Source organism: Nakaseomyces glabratus, chromosome D, assembly GCF_010111755.1.
Source record: "Nakaseomyces glabratus chromosome D, complete sequence".
In the NCBI taxonomy this organism is placed as follows: Eukaryota; Fungi; Ascomycota; class Saccharomycetes; order Saccharomycetales; family Saccharomycetaceae; genus Nakaseomyces; species Nakaseomyces glabratus.
In genome coordinates, this window is record NC_088954.1 from 572,572 (window position 1) to 589,520 (window position 16,949).

Consider the following 16,949-nt stretch of genomic DNA (forward strand, 5'->3'; position numbering starts at 1 on the left):
AACAAATTTTAATAAGTTTTCTAATTTCTTTTCATAAAATATGTCATACAAATCTCCGTATGTCAAATATGCTTATTCCTTACTTCCGATATCTGAGGATAATCACCAATCCCAGCTGTGCACTCGAGATCACAGCTTTATTTATAAGCTTTGACTTGTTCTCCTACATGCATTCGTCATCGGATGGTACATATTCTTGAGCCCGACTCATCCGATTTTTTGTTTGTTTTTTCACTTTTTCACATTTTCACTCGAGAAAAGCTAAACGACTATAGACAAAAAAGAAATGTCTAGCGATGATCAAGCTAGCAGAAGAAGCAATTCGACTCCCTGGTGCCCTGGCGATGCTGATCCGCGGACCATTTGATGAGTGTCGAGATCGGCCCTTGAAGTGAGCTTTTATATTTGTAAGCTGGGACAGGTAGCCGGCATATATAAAAGACAGCAGGTAATCTGGTGGCACTATAACGTCCCATATCCGAATACTACTTGGAGTTCATCCTGGTTAGAATAATTTCCACGCAGAAACACTAGTAACGACAGACAATGGCGCCAAACACCAAGTCGATTGAACAGCCGCTGATCTCTAAGGCTAAAATTTCCGGGAAGGGCCCGGATGGGTTTGCGATTGAAGAGTCCCTGCTTGAGAGAGGCCATTCCAGAAGGATGGGGCATCTGGAGAACTATTTTGCGATTATGCAAAGACAGAAGCTTTACACCAATTTCAACATGTATGGTGAGCTTAACAAAGAAGTTACCCGTGAGCAATTGGCTGTTGCGATTCGCCAAATTCTGCTGAGACATCCCATAATGATGCAAGCTATCATTCCTAAGAAGTTCCCAGAGCATGAGGAGTACTACACCAGCGATGATTATTACAACACTCCGTTCCCTGAGAACGACTTTTTAAGGGTAATCACCAGCAAGATCAAGCTGAGCGATATCATAATCAATGAGCAAAGCGAGGACTACGGTGAGATTATAGACATGATCCTTTCGGAGTACAAGAAGAACGGTTACAAGTTTGACGCGTACATGCAGGAGCTCATTGGGAACATTGTTATTCCTATCGGCAACCCAAACAAGCCTAACTGGAGGCTGCTGTGTCTGCCAAGTGCTGAGGGAGGCGGGGCCCAGTGGAAGAAGTTTGTGTATATAAGCAACCACTGCTGCTCGGACGCCATCAGCGCTGTGAACCTGTTCCAGGACATTGCGGAGAATGTGTCTCTTATAGAGCAGAACTCCTGGGCGGTTCCGTATGCGGATGATGTGATTGTGGACTATGAGCAGGACGTTGCGGACATCGCCAAGCTGCCGGCTCCGATCACTGAGAGGGTTGAGTACAGGCCGCCCTTGAGCAAGCTGCCCAAGATCATGCTGGTGTCGTTCCTGAAGACCGCGCTGAACTTCAAGAGTGATGCGCTGGAGACGCGCTGCAACGACGAGTACAGCGGCGAGCCCGAGACCAGCGCTGTGCAGATGGGGGATGTGTGCTACGACTCCATCCTGAACTACACGTGTGAGGAAGTAGCGGTCATCAGGGACAGGATCAAGCACAACGTGCACGGCAAGTGTACGGTGACGCCGTTCATCCAGGCGGCGTTCTTCGTGGCGATGCACCAGTCGCGGAAGCTGCTGGGCCAGAAGCAAGGGTTCAAGGAGTGGATGAGCGAGTGGGGGGTGGACATGGCCACGCCCAGCAGCACGAGGCGGTACCTGCCAGAGGACCCCGAGGTGCGTGACATGTACAAGTACGGCTCCAACGTCGGCGGCATACACTACCTGTACATGATCTCGGGTATGAAGGTCGAGCGCGAGGAGACGGAGAAGTTCTGGAGCCTCGTGGAGTACTACCACGACATTCTACTCGCGTCGCACAGCAACGGTGACCAGACCGTGGGGCTGGGCACGCTGATGCTGGACGTGATCGTGGACAAGAAGAACGTCGACAAGCTGATCCGGGACGAGTACCTGTACCAGAAGCGAGGCGGTGTCATCATGAGCAATGCGGGGTACTTCCACCAGGACCCCGCGCAAGCCTACCACGTCACCGACCTGGTCTTTGGGCAGAGACCCGGCGCGCTGAAGTTCAGCTTCGGCGTGAACGTGGTGTCGACGAACATCGGCGGCATGAACCTAAACGTCGGCATGGTGCGCCGCACGCTGAGGGACCGCGCCGAGTTCCGCGAGTTCATCGGGATCCTCGACAGAGTGATCCGCGACTTCACGGGGCTGAACTAGCGGCTGAACTAGCGGCTGAACTAGCGGCTGACGTTCTGCCAGCAGTGCTGCCAGAAGTGCTGCCAGAAGTGCTGCCAGAAGTGCTGCCAAGCAAATGGAGAGAAAGAGAGAGGGGTAGAGGATAAGAGGCTGGGGATCAGTCCTCCTTTGCCACAGCCCTTTGCGACAGCCCCTTGCGACAGCGGGTAAGTAGATGTATAAGCCAATGTAGTAACAGATTGCCGAGACTTTCTATGGGCACACCGACTCTATCACGTATACGATCGTATACGTGTGCTACCAACACCCAGACATGCACAGGGCTTGTTCTCGTACAGTGTCACCCCCGTTTAGAGACATCTCTGCTGTGCCATCCAGTGTCCGTAAACGACTAGCGACTCTTTGAAGGGACCACAAGGCAAGAGCGAGCTATACGAGCGGTGTGACTGCTGCGGTGTGACTGCTGCGGTAATCGGCTGTGATAACGCTGTGATAATCGCTGCACGCACCGCCTTATAGAGACCACTTCGGTCAAGGAAACACGTGATCAGCGAAACTAGCTGAGTCGTCTATGTCGTCTATGTCGTAGCAGTCGCGCAGGACAGCCAGCGACAGCCAGCGACAGCCAGCGATTACCGCAGCAGCCGATTACCGCAGCGTTATCACAGCCGATGAGCCAGCCGATGAGAGAGAGAGAAAGAGAGACGCAGCCCTGTGTGTGACAGATAAAAATCACATGGAGGAGGAGCCATGGGCATGTCTTTTGTGCAGGGTGTTCTGTGGCAGGATCGATATTTCCATTGTCCTCACAAAGAAGCGACCCAACTTCGTTTGCAATTTAACGGTGTTTAACTTCATGCCCGTCGTAAAAAATTTTCTTGCTCCATTGTTCCCACTCAAGTATATATAAGCTGGGATAAGTATAGTCAAAGATTTCGGCAATAGGTTGCTATTTAGTCGCTTAACACCTTATCAAGTGCTCTCCTGAAAACAATCAAGGACCAAAAAATTTATAAAGACTATCCCTCCCAAAATGTCTCTCACGAATGCTGATGAAACTGTTACTTACGATGCGCTGATCGTCGGTGCTGGTGTCATAGGGCCATGTGTTGCTACCGCGCTTGCCAGAAAGGGTAAGAAGGTGCTGATTGTCGAGCGTGAGTGGTCTCAGCCAGACAGAATCGTCGGTGAGCTGATGCAACCAGGTGGTCTGCGTGCTCTGAGGTCTCTGGGTATGATCCAGTCCATCAACAACATCGACGCTTACCCAGTCACCGGTTACACCGTCTTCTACAACGGTGAGCACGTCGACATCCCATACCCTTACAAGGCTGACTTGAAGCCAGTCGAGAAGTTGCCAGGCTTGGTCCGCGACGGTAACGACAAGGTCCTGGAGGATGCCACCGTCCACAAGAAGGACTTCGAGGACGACGAGAGAGAAAGAGGTGTCGGTCTGGTCCACGGTAGATTCCTGAACAACTTGAGAAACATCTGCGCCGCTGAGCCAAACGTCACCAGACTACAGGGTAACGTCGTCGAGATCTTGAAGGACAAGAAGAACGAAGTCGTCGGTGCCAAGGTCGACGTCGACTCCCGTGGTAAGGTCGACTTCAAGGCCCACTTGACCTTTGTCTGTGACGGTATCTTCTCCCGTTTCAGAAGAGAACTACACCCAGACCACGTCCCAACCGTCAACTCCTCTTTCGTCGGTATGTCCCTATACCACGCCCACATGCCTCATGACATGCACGGTCACGTCATCCTAGGTGACAAGCACATGCCAATCTTGGTTTACCAAATCTCCCCAGAAGAAACCAGAATCCTGTGTGCTTACAACGCTCCAAAGGTCCCAACCGACTTGAAGTCATGGATGACCAAGGACGTCCAACCATACATTCCAAAGACTCTAAGACCATCCTTCGACGACGCTTTGGCCCAAGGCAAGTTCAAGCCAATGGCCAACTCTTGGTTGCCAGCTAGACAAAACGACGTCACCGGTCTGTGTGTCATCGGTGATGCCCTAAACATGAGACACCCTCTAACCGGTGGTGGTATGACCGTCGGTCTAAACGATGTTGTCCTATTGATCAAGAAGATTGGTGACTTGGACTTCAGCGACCGTGAGAAGGTCTTGGACGAATTGCTAGATTACCACTTCGAAAGAAAGAACTACGACGCCGTTGTCAACGTCTTGTCTATTTCCCTATACTCCCTATTCGCCGCCGACAGCAAAAACTTGAAGGCTCTACAAAAGGGTTGTTTCAAGTATTTCCAACGTGGTGGTGACTGCGTCAACTTGCCAGTCGCTTTCCTGGCTGGTGTCCTACCAAAGCCATTGCTATTGACCCGTGTGTTCTTCGCCGTCGCTTTCTACACCATCTACTTGAACATGGAAGAACGTGGTTTCCTAGGTCTGCCAATGGCTCTATTGGAAGGTATCATGATCTTGATCACCGCCATTAAAGTCTTCACTCCATTCTTGGTTCGTGAATTGATCGGTTAATTTCAAAACAATTACGGGATGAAACGGACTAACATTTGATATAGACGTGTTTTGCACTTAAACGACTCATTGTATTTTCTCTTATTGAACTCATTTTTTTTATTTTTCTCATTTTATTTAAATATTTATTTCACATCTCTTTATTTCATTTCCTCACACAATAGAAAACTAACGATTAAAATACTAACTATACATCAACTCATATATATTTATGATCTCATTGTAATTAAGAGTAATTATTTATGCTTCTTACTTAACACTCTTCGCTCACTATGACCTTTTGTTATTATCACTAGGCTGGCTCATCGCTTTGATCACTCTTTCGGGGTTAAAGTGGAAAAAAATTCAGAGTGACTTCAAATAAAGTCAACTAAATATAAAATATAAAGTGAAGTTACTACTGTTTCTGTTATAACTTCAAAACCACAGCAATTAACTCAGATAATTACACTGCTCATTATTTATTAACGTGCTTCATAATGGATACCCCAGTTTGGCGCCGTTGGCTGAAAATTTATATCTATGGTGGTTCTATTATACTAGGGGGAGTGTTGCTGTTCAAGTACACAACACCTACTGATGAAAAACTAATAGCCTCGTTATCCCCAGAACTGAGGTTGCAATACGAGAAAGAGAGGAAGTTAAGACAAGAGGAACAGAGAGAGTTGATGAGAATAGTTCAGGAAACTGCAAAGAGTAACGAACCTATCTGGAAGACAGGACCAATAGATTCTCCATGGGAGAAGAAGAAGGGCGGAGAAGTTGTAAAGAATGAGAACTTCTTTGACAAGATACAGAAGACTCGTGCAGAAGAGGCACAGAAGGATGAATTGCAACGGATTAGAGAGGAACTTGACTCATTAAGAGCACAAAGTATGAAGAAGACCAGCGATATAGTCAATGAAAGGAAAAGCAAAGACTGGTGGAAGATTTGGTGACTAATTGTCTTGCCTTAGTTGCATTGAGCTTATTATTTATTCTATTTTATGACTTCTTTTATTTATTTGATGCATCCCGAACAACACTGTATATAGAAGGGATATCGCTTTAAGAATTCTTGTACACAGAACTTGATATATTATCATTTCAAATGGTGACATAACTCTTCCACAACTATATAATAGTAACTAGTGAAATCTGAGGGTTTCCCCCAACCAAATACAGTCGATGGAATACATATAATCATCGATTATTAATGATTATATCGTACATTTGAACTCTGCCAGTTTCAAAAGATATAGTGAAATACAGAAAATTCATTGACGTTTGTTGATATTTAATAATAGTAAAGCAAAACCCAGTGCGTTAAATCACTATAATGCCTAGATTGATAGAATTGATGGTCATAAGACAAGCGCTAAATTTACCTTGCCATTCTGCGCTATACCCATTTGTTATACTTTGACGATAGTCACATGAAAATTATATTAGGGAAGATCATATACGCAACTTTTACCTCCTGTTTTTAACAAGCACAAGCGCAAGTGGTTTAGTGGTAAAATCCAACGTTGCCATCGTTGGGCCCCCGGTTCGATTCCGGGCTTGCGCAATTTCTTTTTTTTCCATGTGTTTTTATCGTTTTTGACACTTGAAGCTAATTAAAGACATGTAAAGAATGCGATGACCCTTACTAAAAAAATAGCGTGAGATGCCTGACAAATTATAGCCGCTCTTAACTTTCACACCATATTATTAACAAAGAATAAAGTAGAGCTATTTTTGTTAAGAACAGACAAGAGATTTTGCCCATTAGGATCTTCAAAAAGTTAACAGAGTTCTGCGCACAAAAGGAAATAGATAAAGGTATATACAGACCGAAGTCGTTACAATCTCATGTATAGGAGTCGGAATAGAAACAGGCAAGGTGGGCCTAACTCCATCAAGGGCCCCAGCTCTGCTTTGACTCAATTTTTGAAAGAAGAAGGTATTAGTGCAGAAGCAATCAGGAATCGATGGTTGCAGAGGCAGGTTAAGGGTGGCGATAAAAAAGAAGGATCACCAGATGAAGACAAGGACACAGCATTCACAACAAATAACGATGAAGAAGTTAAGAAGGACTACGATTCTGAATCCACTTTATCAGATGAACCTAGACTGAAACGAGAGGCACTTGAAGCGAATATAGTCAGTGATGAGGAAGATGAAGAGGATGTTGAATACAAGGAGATCACCCCAGCTAAGGATGAAAGCGTCAGCTATGAAGAAAGGATGAAGCGCTTCAATCAAGACAGTGATGAGGAAGAGTACGATGAAAGTGCTTCGGCTTCTATCGAACCCCTAGTTTTACCAGAAAAGAAAGTTGATAAAGCAACAATTGAAAAGAAAGCAAGGACAGTTATTCAAAATAGAAGGAAAAAGCAAAGGAGGGCTGCAAATTTGCTGGATAGAAAATCAAACGCTGTATTAAGCTTACAAGCTTTATGCATAGCAAAGATCAGTCAGAATATCTACAAATGGCAAAAAGACTCGGAAGAGAATAGAAACAATGATCACAATGTGATGTTTAGTCATTTACGTGAGGTGCTTGGTGGTGTCTCAACTGAAAATTTGAACAACTTAGCCAATGCCCTGTCAAAAAACCGAGCATTGAATGACCAAACACTACAGCTTTTCCTTAAGACAGATCTTGAAGCATTGACTTTTCATGATTGCTCCAAAGTTTCTTTTGATGGTTATAAGACCTTAGCAATATTTACCCCTCATATCAAGAAACTTTCATTGCATATGTGTGGCCAATTGAACAATGAGAGTCTCTTGTACATAGCAGAGAAGTTACGTAATTTAACTTCTCTTTACCTAGACGGTCCATTCCTAATAAATGAAAAGACATGGGTTCAATTTTTTGAAATAATGAAAGGTAGATTGGAAGAATTCCACGTTTCCAATACACACAGATTTACGGATAAGTCACTTGCAAGTCTATTAATTAACTGCGGATCATCTCTGAAAGCTTTGGGTCTTTCAAGACTTGATGGATTATTCAATTATGCTCTAATCCCTCAATATTTATGTAACGAGGAATTTCACTCTTTAGAATTGGGCTATCCCTACAATGATGAAGATATTACCGATGAAGTTGTGATAAACATTCTAGGTCAAATTGGGCACTCGCTAAAAAGGCTGGTTCTTTGTGGCTGCTCAGATTTAAGTGATTCCGTCATAATAAATGGCATTGGGGCATTTATTGGGGAAAATAATCGGTTAGAAGAAATTGGCTTAGAGGAACTTGATCAGATCAGCAACGACTCTCTACTATATTTATTCAGTCAAATTCAATTTCCTAATTTGAGGGTATGCAGTTTCAGAAGATCTATACAAATAGGGGATGATACTATAATGGAATTATTTCAGAATGCAGCTGTGAACACCCTAGAAATACTAAATCTTAACTCGTTAAACAGCCTCACAAAGGAGTCTCTCTTGTTACTCAGTTGTCCACACCTGAAACATTTAGACGTAGCATTTGTGCGAGCTGTTGATGATGAAGTAGTAGGTAGACTAGGCAAGCAAAACCCAAAATTGTCACTCATGGAAGTATTTGGTGATCCACTTGTAACCGAGAAAGCCAAAATCAGACCCGGAATCACACTAACTGGCCGTCAAAGCGATAGCATATAGGTGATGAAAGACATAGAAGTTATTTAATATATAGATTGATGCATATATATTAACTACTGAACATTTAGCCCAATTACCAAATGAACAGAGTTATTTCTAGTCTTTATGACTACTTAAACCATTGGCAATATGGATGCCATCGATACCGTATGTAGCGATAGTTAACAGCACTAAAGGACAAAAACAAACAACAACGTGATCATAACAACAGAACCAGCTGCTGTAAAGGTACAACTCGGCATGCATGTAGTACTTGGCGCCATTAGTTAACTAATATTTTCAAAATTAGATACTATAAACAGATTTTATTACACTTTACCTATTATTTCCTAGCGAGCCTATTAGAGAATTTCAATACCGCCTTCTCCATGTCGATCAGACCGGCAAATATGATGGATTATGATCTTCCAGAAACGTCCTTTGAAGATATTGATGCAACGTTTAGTAGAGATGTCCCAACATCAAGTGTACGGAATACTTTAGATATGCAACAAAGCATGCCGGTAGAAGATAGAAAGGTGTTGCAAGAGATAGTACAGCCCACGCCATCATCTATAACAACATCCGATACTGGAACCATATTCTCAGGAAGCAGGAAACAGAGTTGGCTCAATAATCTAGCATCTGATGAAGACAAAAGTGATGGGTTTGAAGATGGTGAAGAGTTCTTGAGCGATTTCCAGGAATTTCAGAACAGAAAGGATGACTTTGATGAGGCCATTAAATCTCATTTCAACCTACAGAAGAGAAGCTGTCGGGGAGACTACGATTTGGCTACAGATTTTGAAAGAAAGGTTAATATCAATCCAAACAGTCAGAGAAGATCACTACGACAGCCAAGATCAATGATGGACATGCATCCACTAAGATCTGAAAACTCGTTCAATCCTCATAGACTTCAAAATAGTATATCAACAAACAATCTACACCGTCCTAATAGACTAGGGTCTTTACATTTTAAGAAATCAATGCCATCTCTTTCGTCTTATAATCCTGTAATAGAAGAAGAACCAAGGTATTGGAAAAAGTCTTGGGATATAGAAGAAGCTGAAGAAGATGACGACTATTTCGATGAGGACTTCGATGAAGATGGACAAGAGACATTTGATCTTGATGAAAAGACTCTAAAAAATAGAGTGCAGTCAAATATACCTACTAGTAAAACACCATTTAAAATATCTCCGACTCAATTTGATATAATCCAACAAGATGATCTACTAACTCCACGCTTGCACAAGAAACAGAAAGAGCTGAGGTATAAACATAATCTAGAAGCGTTTAAAGAAACTAGCAAAGCTAGAAGGCGACGTCATACTGCCAAGTCGAAAATACAAACTATCAAACAACAAATTGACCACAACACACCAATGAAAAGTGGCCTTATGTATTATAATCCAAAAAAAATGGCATGGGAAGGAAATGAAAGAGTACTGGATAAATTTCAGGATATTATATCTATTGACAAGCGTCCATTATTGATCAGGAATAAAAGTAATATTTCACCTAATGAAACTTTAACATACACTGGAAGTGACAACAACAACGTCCAAGATAATGGTTCCAACAGTACGTTCTCTTCAACCACAAATCCGCGAGTCGTAGGCAAAATGATGTTCGATGAAAGAAATCTAAGGTGGGTGAGTGTCAATAACGATGAAATTGATCCATTTGCAGAGATAGAAGAAAATATTCCTGAACCTATACTAGGTAAACCAAAACGGTCTTCACCATTTCTTCGATCAAGAAGTCAACTAATATCATCTAATAACCCAGAAGTGTCATTCACCGAAAGTGACGTCCCAGGAAATGATAAGTTTGCAATTGGCGTCAAGAAGAGGGATAGGTATGCATCCACATCTGCAGCCATAAGCAAACGTGCAGGCGATAGAGCCGATATGGAGAGAGTCTATCGCCTTTCTTCAAAAGAACTGGAGAGATTATATCATGAAGAAAACCGTTGGCAACGCAAAGTCGGTGGATGGTTTGTGCTAGGAGATGGCGACCAACAAGATCGAACAATGGCACAGTATGACCCCTCAGATAAGGGCAACAACTTTATGTATGAAATAAGAAAGATGGTAATCAACTCTACGAAAAATTGACTCCACTCCGTTAATAATCATGATCTGGAGAGCAACAGCTAGCATTCCATTTTGACCTGGCTATTCATTACCCCCAAATAAATACTATACTTTTGGTATGCTATCTATGATTATCACTATCAATGTCACATGAAAGTGCTCAAAGGAATTTCGTGATTTTTCCTAATCCGGACACAAGACGCGATTTTCCCCTGCGCAAATATTCTGGATCACCGAAAATGCTCGATATCGAAAATCATTTCATTTCTTGTTTTAGTATTTTGGAAAAAAAACTAATCGGGAAAGCTTTTGTGGTTAAAAATAGCTTGGGAGTCGTGATGGGCTTATTGATATTTGCTTTATTTGACGGATTATTGAGTTTAAGAATACTCAGATTTTTCATATTCATCAAGAAGGTACTTGTGTCTTCATATATATGGAGACTATCTACTGAGAAATCCGATTGTATCGTCGCTGAACTGGTTCAAGAGTCTATTCATCACAACATATTACTAACGGAAACTATCCTCATTGAATTTATTTTTGCATCACTGTACACTCGTTAACTTAAGTATAAGTGTCTCATTCCATTGGGGAAACTAAAAGGAAAAATACTAGCTTAAAATGCTGGGGAACGACTGGAAGTATTCCATCAACTCGAGAACATTTGATGATCTGGAGGAGGAAGAGTTTAAGAACTACAAGTTCAAAACTGTACTAAGTTATATCTTTGAAATTGGTGTAATGAATGGTCTGAAGGTTGCATTCTTTGTATCGGATATCTACACCTGTGTTAAGCTTTTGGCGTATAATAGCTGGTCTAATAATGTCATCAAGCCATATATTTCATTCAAGGTGACCAAGTGGTTATTTACAGCCTGTATTTTTGCATCAATTGTTATCCTTCTCATAGAGGCAGCTATTGGTTTTAGGATTTATCGTACCAGAAATATTTCTTTGACTTATGTGAACAACTTTTCTAGAAACACATACTCAATTAAATCATATTCGAAATTCTGCGTTTACAATAAGATAACACCAAAAGGGTTTTTTCAAAAAGTTTCTTTCTTCACATTTTTTGAGCTCAGAAATTGTATAAGGCTCCTTTTTACCGACACTCCAAGACAGGTATTCAACGCGTTGACCCTATGGTCTGTACTTGTCACAGTTAATAACGGTGCCGACTTGGGAAGACTGGAAACATTTCATGGATTAATCAATAAAATCAAAACTATCGCTGATACAAATCATGCAGAAGCGGTGATATTATCATTCATGCTGTTCTCTTTTGTATTATGGGCATTCTTTATGTTTAAGTTTTGCTTAGCCTTATTGTCTTCCATTTTTGTTTACTATAACCTAATTAGAAGACACAGATACGGTAGTCTAAAAGCATTCGTTTGCATAACAATCGACAAGAAAGTCGACGAGATGGTTAAACAGCATAAGAGTAAGTCTGCATTCCAGAGTATCACTAAAACAACATTATTACAATCGAACTCGATGCTGGATATCAAGCAAGATTTAGAGAAAAATACAGCAGAAACAACTTACGAGATATACAAGAAACCCAATTATGATTCTGTAAGATCTAACTTACATCTAGTGAATAGCAGTATAGAAGACGGGTCTACTTCCGAAGAATATGAATTGATGTATGAGGAACCAATGGTGAGGAACTCTGTTATTGACGGCAATGACTTATTGTTGGATTCTAAGTTTAACGCTAAGCGTGACTTCAACCAATATTATCAAAATGCTGCACGTAACCAGAGTAATTCCCAAGATGTAATCAAGGAAGAGTACGAGCCCAACTTTGACGTTATGGATTATGCATATAGTAATGGAAGTAACGAATGTCATGATGATGATACGGTTTGGAAAGATTCCGTACGTAGTGGAATCAGTGATAATATAAATTACGGCCATTCGTCTTCACGTGAACTCGATGACGTTACCCAATCTGTATACCCCCCACAAACTATCGAGATCTCAAGACAGATGCCAATTAATATGTCTACACATACCTTAGAACATGTCAGTTCTTCTGTTACATTAGATCAGCAGCCCAGAAGATCTAGAATACCACCACCACCAATCAAGACAGCATTCATTGACCAAGATATTCAACAACTACATGTATACACACCGGATCAAGCATATTTTAATGAGTTCACAAGAAACCAACACAAATTCTAATTACAGTAACTCGCTTGTTTAAATTCGCAAAACAACTAAACACACACAATACCCGCTATACAGTAGCTTAAATAATCTGCATATAGACTTTATCATTCATTAATCATTAATAATATCCTCTTTTTTTAGCATCGATTACGTGCTGAAGGTGTTTTTGTAAGACTGAAAAGATAAGCTACATTGATGATTGCTGCAGAGTTCTATCATCAGAAAACTGGGGAACTGTCCAAAATGGTCAGGAAGCATCATATTGTAGCGATGTGATCTTAGTTCATTGAGGTATTTTTTTATTATAGCATTGGTACTCAAAAAGTCACTAACTGGTAATCAACTGGAAATTTTGTAAGCATTATGATATTAGTGCACTACATGTGACCTATTTAAGTAGATTCGTAAGGTTGTAGGAAGCTAAACGCTCTGATGAGTGTGCGTCATGCATAAGTCATGTTATTCAGTTCACACTTGATTGACGGATGAGATGTATCCTTAAAGCCGGCAACATATAAGGAGAAACCTCAGAAGTAGGAAAGTGGAGAATTGACGTGACATGACGAGGTATCTCATAAGATACCTCGGGAACCTTGTGGGGCATAAACGGATGCCGCCTAATAGCTAGCAGCGTGCCCCACTAAATTAAAGATGCGGAGATTAAAGTTATGTTAGCATGACGTACATATGACGAATCAAATCTGAAGCAAGGTGTGACTTAACCTCAAGATCAGATAAGCGCTTAATAAAATAATTACCCCAATTACTTACCCCAACTAAAAGGAAACTCCGCGGGGTAAAAGGAGATCTTAAGATTCTCCATTCGGCCATAAGTTATCTAATCCGAGAAGGATATAAATAGCATCCGAATTCTCAGACGTGAGAATTAAAATTCGTTTCTTCAGTAAATTGTATTATTATACTTTCCTTATTCTTTCAGTAGAAAGATCACAATAAGAACAGTAATAAGAAATACCAAAAAGCTTATTCTAGTTTTCTAATAAGACTTATTATCATTTAACATTTTAGTTTTGATACTTGGTACAAGTTCAGCTTATATCGAGTCACACATTACTATTGTTTCAGAGTTATAAGTTTTAAGTTAAACCAGGAGAATCTTTGTTCGAAGAACGAGTCTTTATAAGTCACATAGACTTATTAGGTTCCTCTTCTGTGACACATAAGTGAAAGTCCGAACCGTTTATATATTACTGACCTGTATTTCTATTATCCAAACTATTACATCCCGTGATACGTACCGATCTACGGCTATAATCCGCTGAATACCTGTGACGAACTCGTACCCTGTATCTTACAAATTTCTCCAGAATTTAGAAAAATGAGGCTCGACATGTTTGCAAGCGTGATCAAGGTAACATCTGGTCCGTTGGCGTAATGGTAACGCGTCTCCCTCCTAAGGAGAAGACTGCGGGTTCGAGTCCCGTACGGATCGTTGCATAATTTATTATATTTTTTTTGTAACATAGATCACAGAAGTCACATGACATGACTTCGTCCATCTGGAAAAAAAATTCCAAAAAAGCGTTCTAGTAGAGCTCATCAAGCTCATCGCATATACTGCTAGTATACATTCTTTTCTCTAATGTAATATAAACCACAAATATATTACTAGGTTTTCAATACTGTGAATGTTTTTATATATAAAGCTAACCTAACTTGCATTTAGTTTAAGTTGATTGAACAACTTTTTGATTTAGATGAGTTCTGGTAAAGAATGTCAAATTTGTAAAAAGGATGACTTTAAGTATAAATGTCCCAAATGTGGTATAAAATATTGTTCACTAGCATGCTACAAGAACGAGGAACTGCATATACATAAGGATGCTGTTACAACAGAGCTTAAAACCGAACAGGAGGATAAAACGAGTGCTAAAGATAAAACTGAGTCTTCAGTGATAAAATTCAAGACGGAAAAATACCAAAATATATACGATAACAGTCCAGAGATACGCGAGTTATTGAATTATAATACAGTAAAATTCCACTTGGCCAAAGTACACAAGATTTTAACGACGACTGTTGCTGATTCCAACGATTCTACAACGAGCATGTCATCAGAGGCTAAAAAACAACTAGCAATTGACTACCTTAATACATTAAGGTATGGAGGTATCCATTATAATGAGGCTCTTGAAGAGTTCTGCCAGCTAACAGTTGCCAAGCTTCACAAATAGCACAATTAAATTACGAATTAGTTCTCCGGATATTTTTATTAATTGAAGTGCCAGTTATGCATATTATGCAAATTATTATGATGATCTCCTAATACTGCAAGTTTTAAAGTAGAAAGAACCAGATGATGACCCGACCTTCAGTTACCGGTTCTGGAGGTTCATATTCTTTTTTATATAGCACCGCTAGCTGTATCATAATCCATACCCCAACCCCATATTTAAATGAATCCATGGATGAGATTATTATAGTACATAGGATCTGTAATGAATGCTATACTTCTTTACTTAAATTTGCCTCAGAAGGCGATAAATCTGCAGGAATTGATATAAATATTTGAAAATTCATTACCTAAATATCAAACATGAAAGTTGAAACTTAAAAAGTTAATATATAATTGGGCACATGGCGCAGTTGGTAGCGCGCTTCCCTTGCAAGGAAGAGGTCATCGGTTCGATTCCGGTTGCGTCCATAATTTTTTTTGTTTATTTCAACTATATGGACTAGTAATCTAAAATTACCGACTTCTCTTCTATCAGAATAATAAAACTAGATGTAGCTATGATGATAATAATGTTTATGTAAGTTCATTATCATAATATCGATGATGACAACTGACGATAAATTTAATCTTAAACACTACATCGTCTACTTATGGACAATTCTACCTCGTCTACTTCTGTTGCCATTATTCTTCTAGAGTCAAACTTAACTGGGTTGACCACTCGTCTTATTACTAATATGTAAAGGCTTCTCGACCCTTACACCCTTGAGATGCTGTCATGTTCAGATTATGTCACCGATCGGTGATATATTTGCCAAAGTTTAGTCACTTTGCCACAATCGATGCAATGAATTTTTACGAGCCGTCAACATGAAATAGTTATATAAATATCCTGTAATTGTAAACTGATATTTAGAATACATTTACTTCTTTCAACTACGGTAATCCTGACAACTAATAGGAAATGCACACTGCAGACTTTCTGGACATCGAGCCTACCGAGATTTCATCAATCTTGAGTGGTGGCTACAACCACCCGCTGCTGAGGGAATGGCAAAGCGAACGTCAGTTGAAGAAGAATATGCTCATATTCCCATTGTTCATCTCTGACATTCCAGATGAGGCAACTCCAATTGATTCTCTACCTAATATCAAGAGATTCGGTATCAATAAATTGGTGGACTATGTCAAACCGTTAGTCGAAAAGGGCTTGAGGTCTGTTATTCTTTTCGGTGTTCCTTTGAAAGAAGGCACAAAAGACCCAGTAGGTACAGCAGCTGATGATCCAGAAGGTCCAGTTATTCAAGCCATCAAACTTTTGCGTAAAGAATTTCCAGAGCTTTACATAATCTGTGATGTGTGTCTTTGCGAATACACTTCTCATGGTCACTGTGGTGTGCTCTATGATGATGGAACCATCAACCGTGAGAGAAGTGTTTCAAGAATTGCTGCTGTAGCTGTCAACTACGCCAAGGCAGGTGCCCACTGTGTTGCACCAAGTGACATGATTGATGGTAGAATCAAGGACATCAAGAAAGGCTTGATATCTGCCGGTCTAGCCCACAAGACCTTTGTGCTGTCTTATGCTGCCAAGTTCAGTGGTAATTTGTATGGACCTTTCAGGGATGCCGCCTGTTCCAGTCCATCGAATGGTGATCGTAAATGTTACCAATTACCACAGGCTGGTCGTGGCCTTGCCAGAAGAGCATTGGCTAGAGATAAGAATGAGGGTGCCGATGGTATCATCGTGAAGCCTTCTACTTTCTATTTGGATATTATGCGTGATGCCAGTGAAATCTGCGAGGATTTGCCTATTTGTGCCTACCATGTTTCTGGTGAATATGCTATGTTACATGCTGCAGCCGAAAAAGGTATTGTCGACTTGAAGAGCATAGCTTTCGAATCGCATGAGGGGTTCTTGAGAGCAGGCGCAAGACTGATTATCTCCTATTTCACCCCAGAGTTTTTGGATTGGTTGAGTAATTAATGTTGGCTAGACGCTAAATTCAATGATTCTCTCTAGTTATTCAGTAATGATAACTTGCATTATTAACGTTGCTTGGGCAAAAGTAATAATTATTTATAATGAGAAAGACTTTATTAGTCACTTCTAATGGTGCTATAACGAATATTAGTTTTATGA

General features: G+C 40.8%; 8 protein-coding genes and 3 non-coding genes across 11 annotated transcripts; all 11 read left to right on the forward strand.

Moving 5' to 3' along the window:
• Positions 1-546: 546 nt before the first annotated feature.
• ATF2 (alcohol O-acetyltransferase) lies at positions 547-2,241 on the forward strand (the record flags this gene model as incomplete). Its single annotated transcript, XM_445666.1, has 1 exon — positions 547-2,241. One exon carries the CDS (start codon positions 547-549, stop codon positions 2,239-2,241), a length of 1,695 nt encoding a protein of 564 aa, XP_445666.1.
• A 1,012-nt stretch (positions 2,242-3,253) lies between these two features.
• Positions 3,254-4,723, forward strand: ERG1 (squalene monooxygenase; the record flags this gene model as incomplete). The annotated part of the gene is made up of 1 exon (XM_445667.1): positions 3,254-4,723. The coding sequence occupies one exon, from the start codon at positions 3,254-3,256 to the stop codon at positions 4,721-4,723; it is 1,470 nt and encodes a 489-aa protein (XP_445667.1).
• A 479-nt stretch (positions 4,724-5,202) lies between these two features.
• Positions 5,203-5,661, forward strand: CBP4 (Cbp4p; the record flags this gene model as incomplete). Its single annotated transcript, XM_445668.1, has 1 exon — positions 5,203-5,661. One exon carries the CDS (start codon positions 5,203-5,205, stop codon positions 5,659-5,661), a length of 459 nt encoding a protein of 152 aa, XP_445668.1.
• A 540-nt stretch (positions 5,662-6,201) lies between these two features.
• tG(GCC)4 lies at positions 6,202-6,272 on the forward strand. Its single transcript has one exon. It is a non-coding gene; the product is annotated as a tRNA-Gly (tRNA).
• Positions 6,273-6,556: 284 nt separating this feature from the next.
• Positions 6,557-8,341, forward strand: RAD7 (UV-damaged DNA-binding protein RAD7; the record flags this gene model as incomplete). Its single annotated transcript, XM_445669.1, has 1 exon — positions 6,557-8,341. The coding sequence occupies one exon, from the start codon at positions 6,557-6,559 to the stop codon at positions 8,339-8,341; it is 1,785 nt and encodes a 594-aa protein (XP_445669.1).
• Positions 8,342-8,709: 368 nt separating this feature from the next.
• Positions 8,710-10,443, forward strand: BFA1 (Bfa1p; the record flags this gene model as incomplete). Its single annotated transcript, XM_445670.1, has 1 exon — positions 8,710-10,443. One exon carries the CDS (start codon positions 8,710-8,712, stop codon positions 10,441-10,443), a length of 1,734 nt encoding a protein of 577 aa, XP_445670.1.
• A 603-nt stretch (positions 10,444-11,046) lies between these two features.
• On the forward strand, positions 11,047-12,621 carry KCH1 (Kch1p; the record flags this gene model as incomplete). Its single annotated transcript, XM_445671.1, has 1 exon — positions 11,047-12,621. One exon carries the CDS (start codon positions 11,047-11,049, stop codon positions 12,619-12,621), a length of 1,575 nt encoding a protein of 524 aa, XP_445671.1.
• A 1,369-nt stretch (positions 12,622-13,990) lies between these two features.
• tR(CCU)1 lies at positions 13,991-14,062 on the forward strand. Its single transcript has one exon. It is a non-coding gene; the product is annotated as a tRNA-Arg (tRNA).
• A 265-nt stretch (positions 14,063-14,327) lies between these two features.
• Positions 14,328-14,804, forward strand: HIT1 (Hit1p; the record flags this gene model as incomplete). Its single annotated transcript, XM_445672.1, has 1 exon — positions 14,328-14,804. One exon carries the CDS (start codon positions 14,328-14,330, stop codon positions 14,802-14,804), a length of 477 nt encoding a protein of 158 aa, XP_445672.1.
• Positions 14,805-15,201: 397 nt separating this feature from the next.
• Positions 15,202-15,274, forward strand: tA(UGC)2. Its single transcript has one exon. It is a non-coding gene; the product is annotated as a tRNA-Ala (tRNA).
• Positions 15,275-15,770: 496 nt separating this feature from the next.
• HEM2 (porphobilinogen synthase HEM2) lies at positions 15,771-16,793 on the forward strand (the record flags this gene model as incomplete). Its single annotated transcript, XM_445673.1, has 1 exon — positions 15,771-16,793. The coding sequence occupies one exon, from the start codon at positions 15,771-15,773 to the stop codon at positions 16,791-16,793; it is 1,023 nt and encodes a 340-aa protein (XP_445673.1).
• Positions 16,794-16,949: the final 156 nt, after the last annotated feature.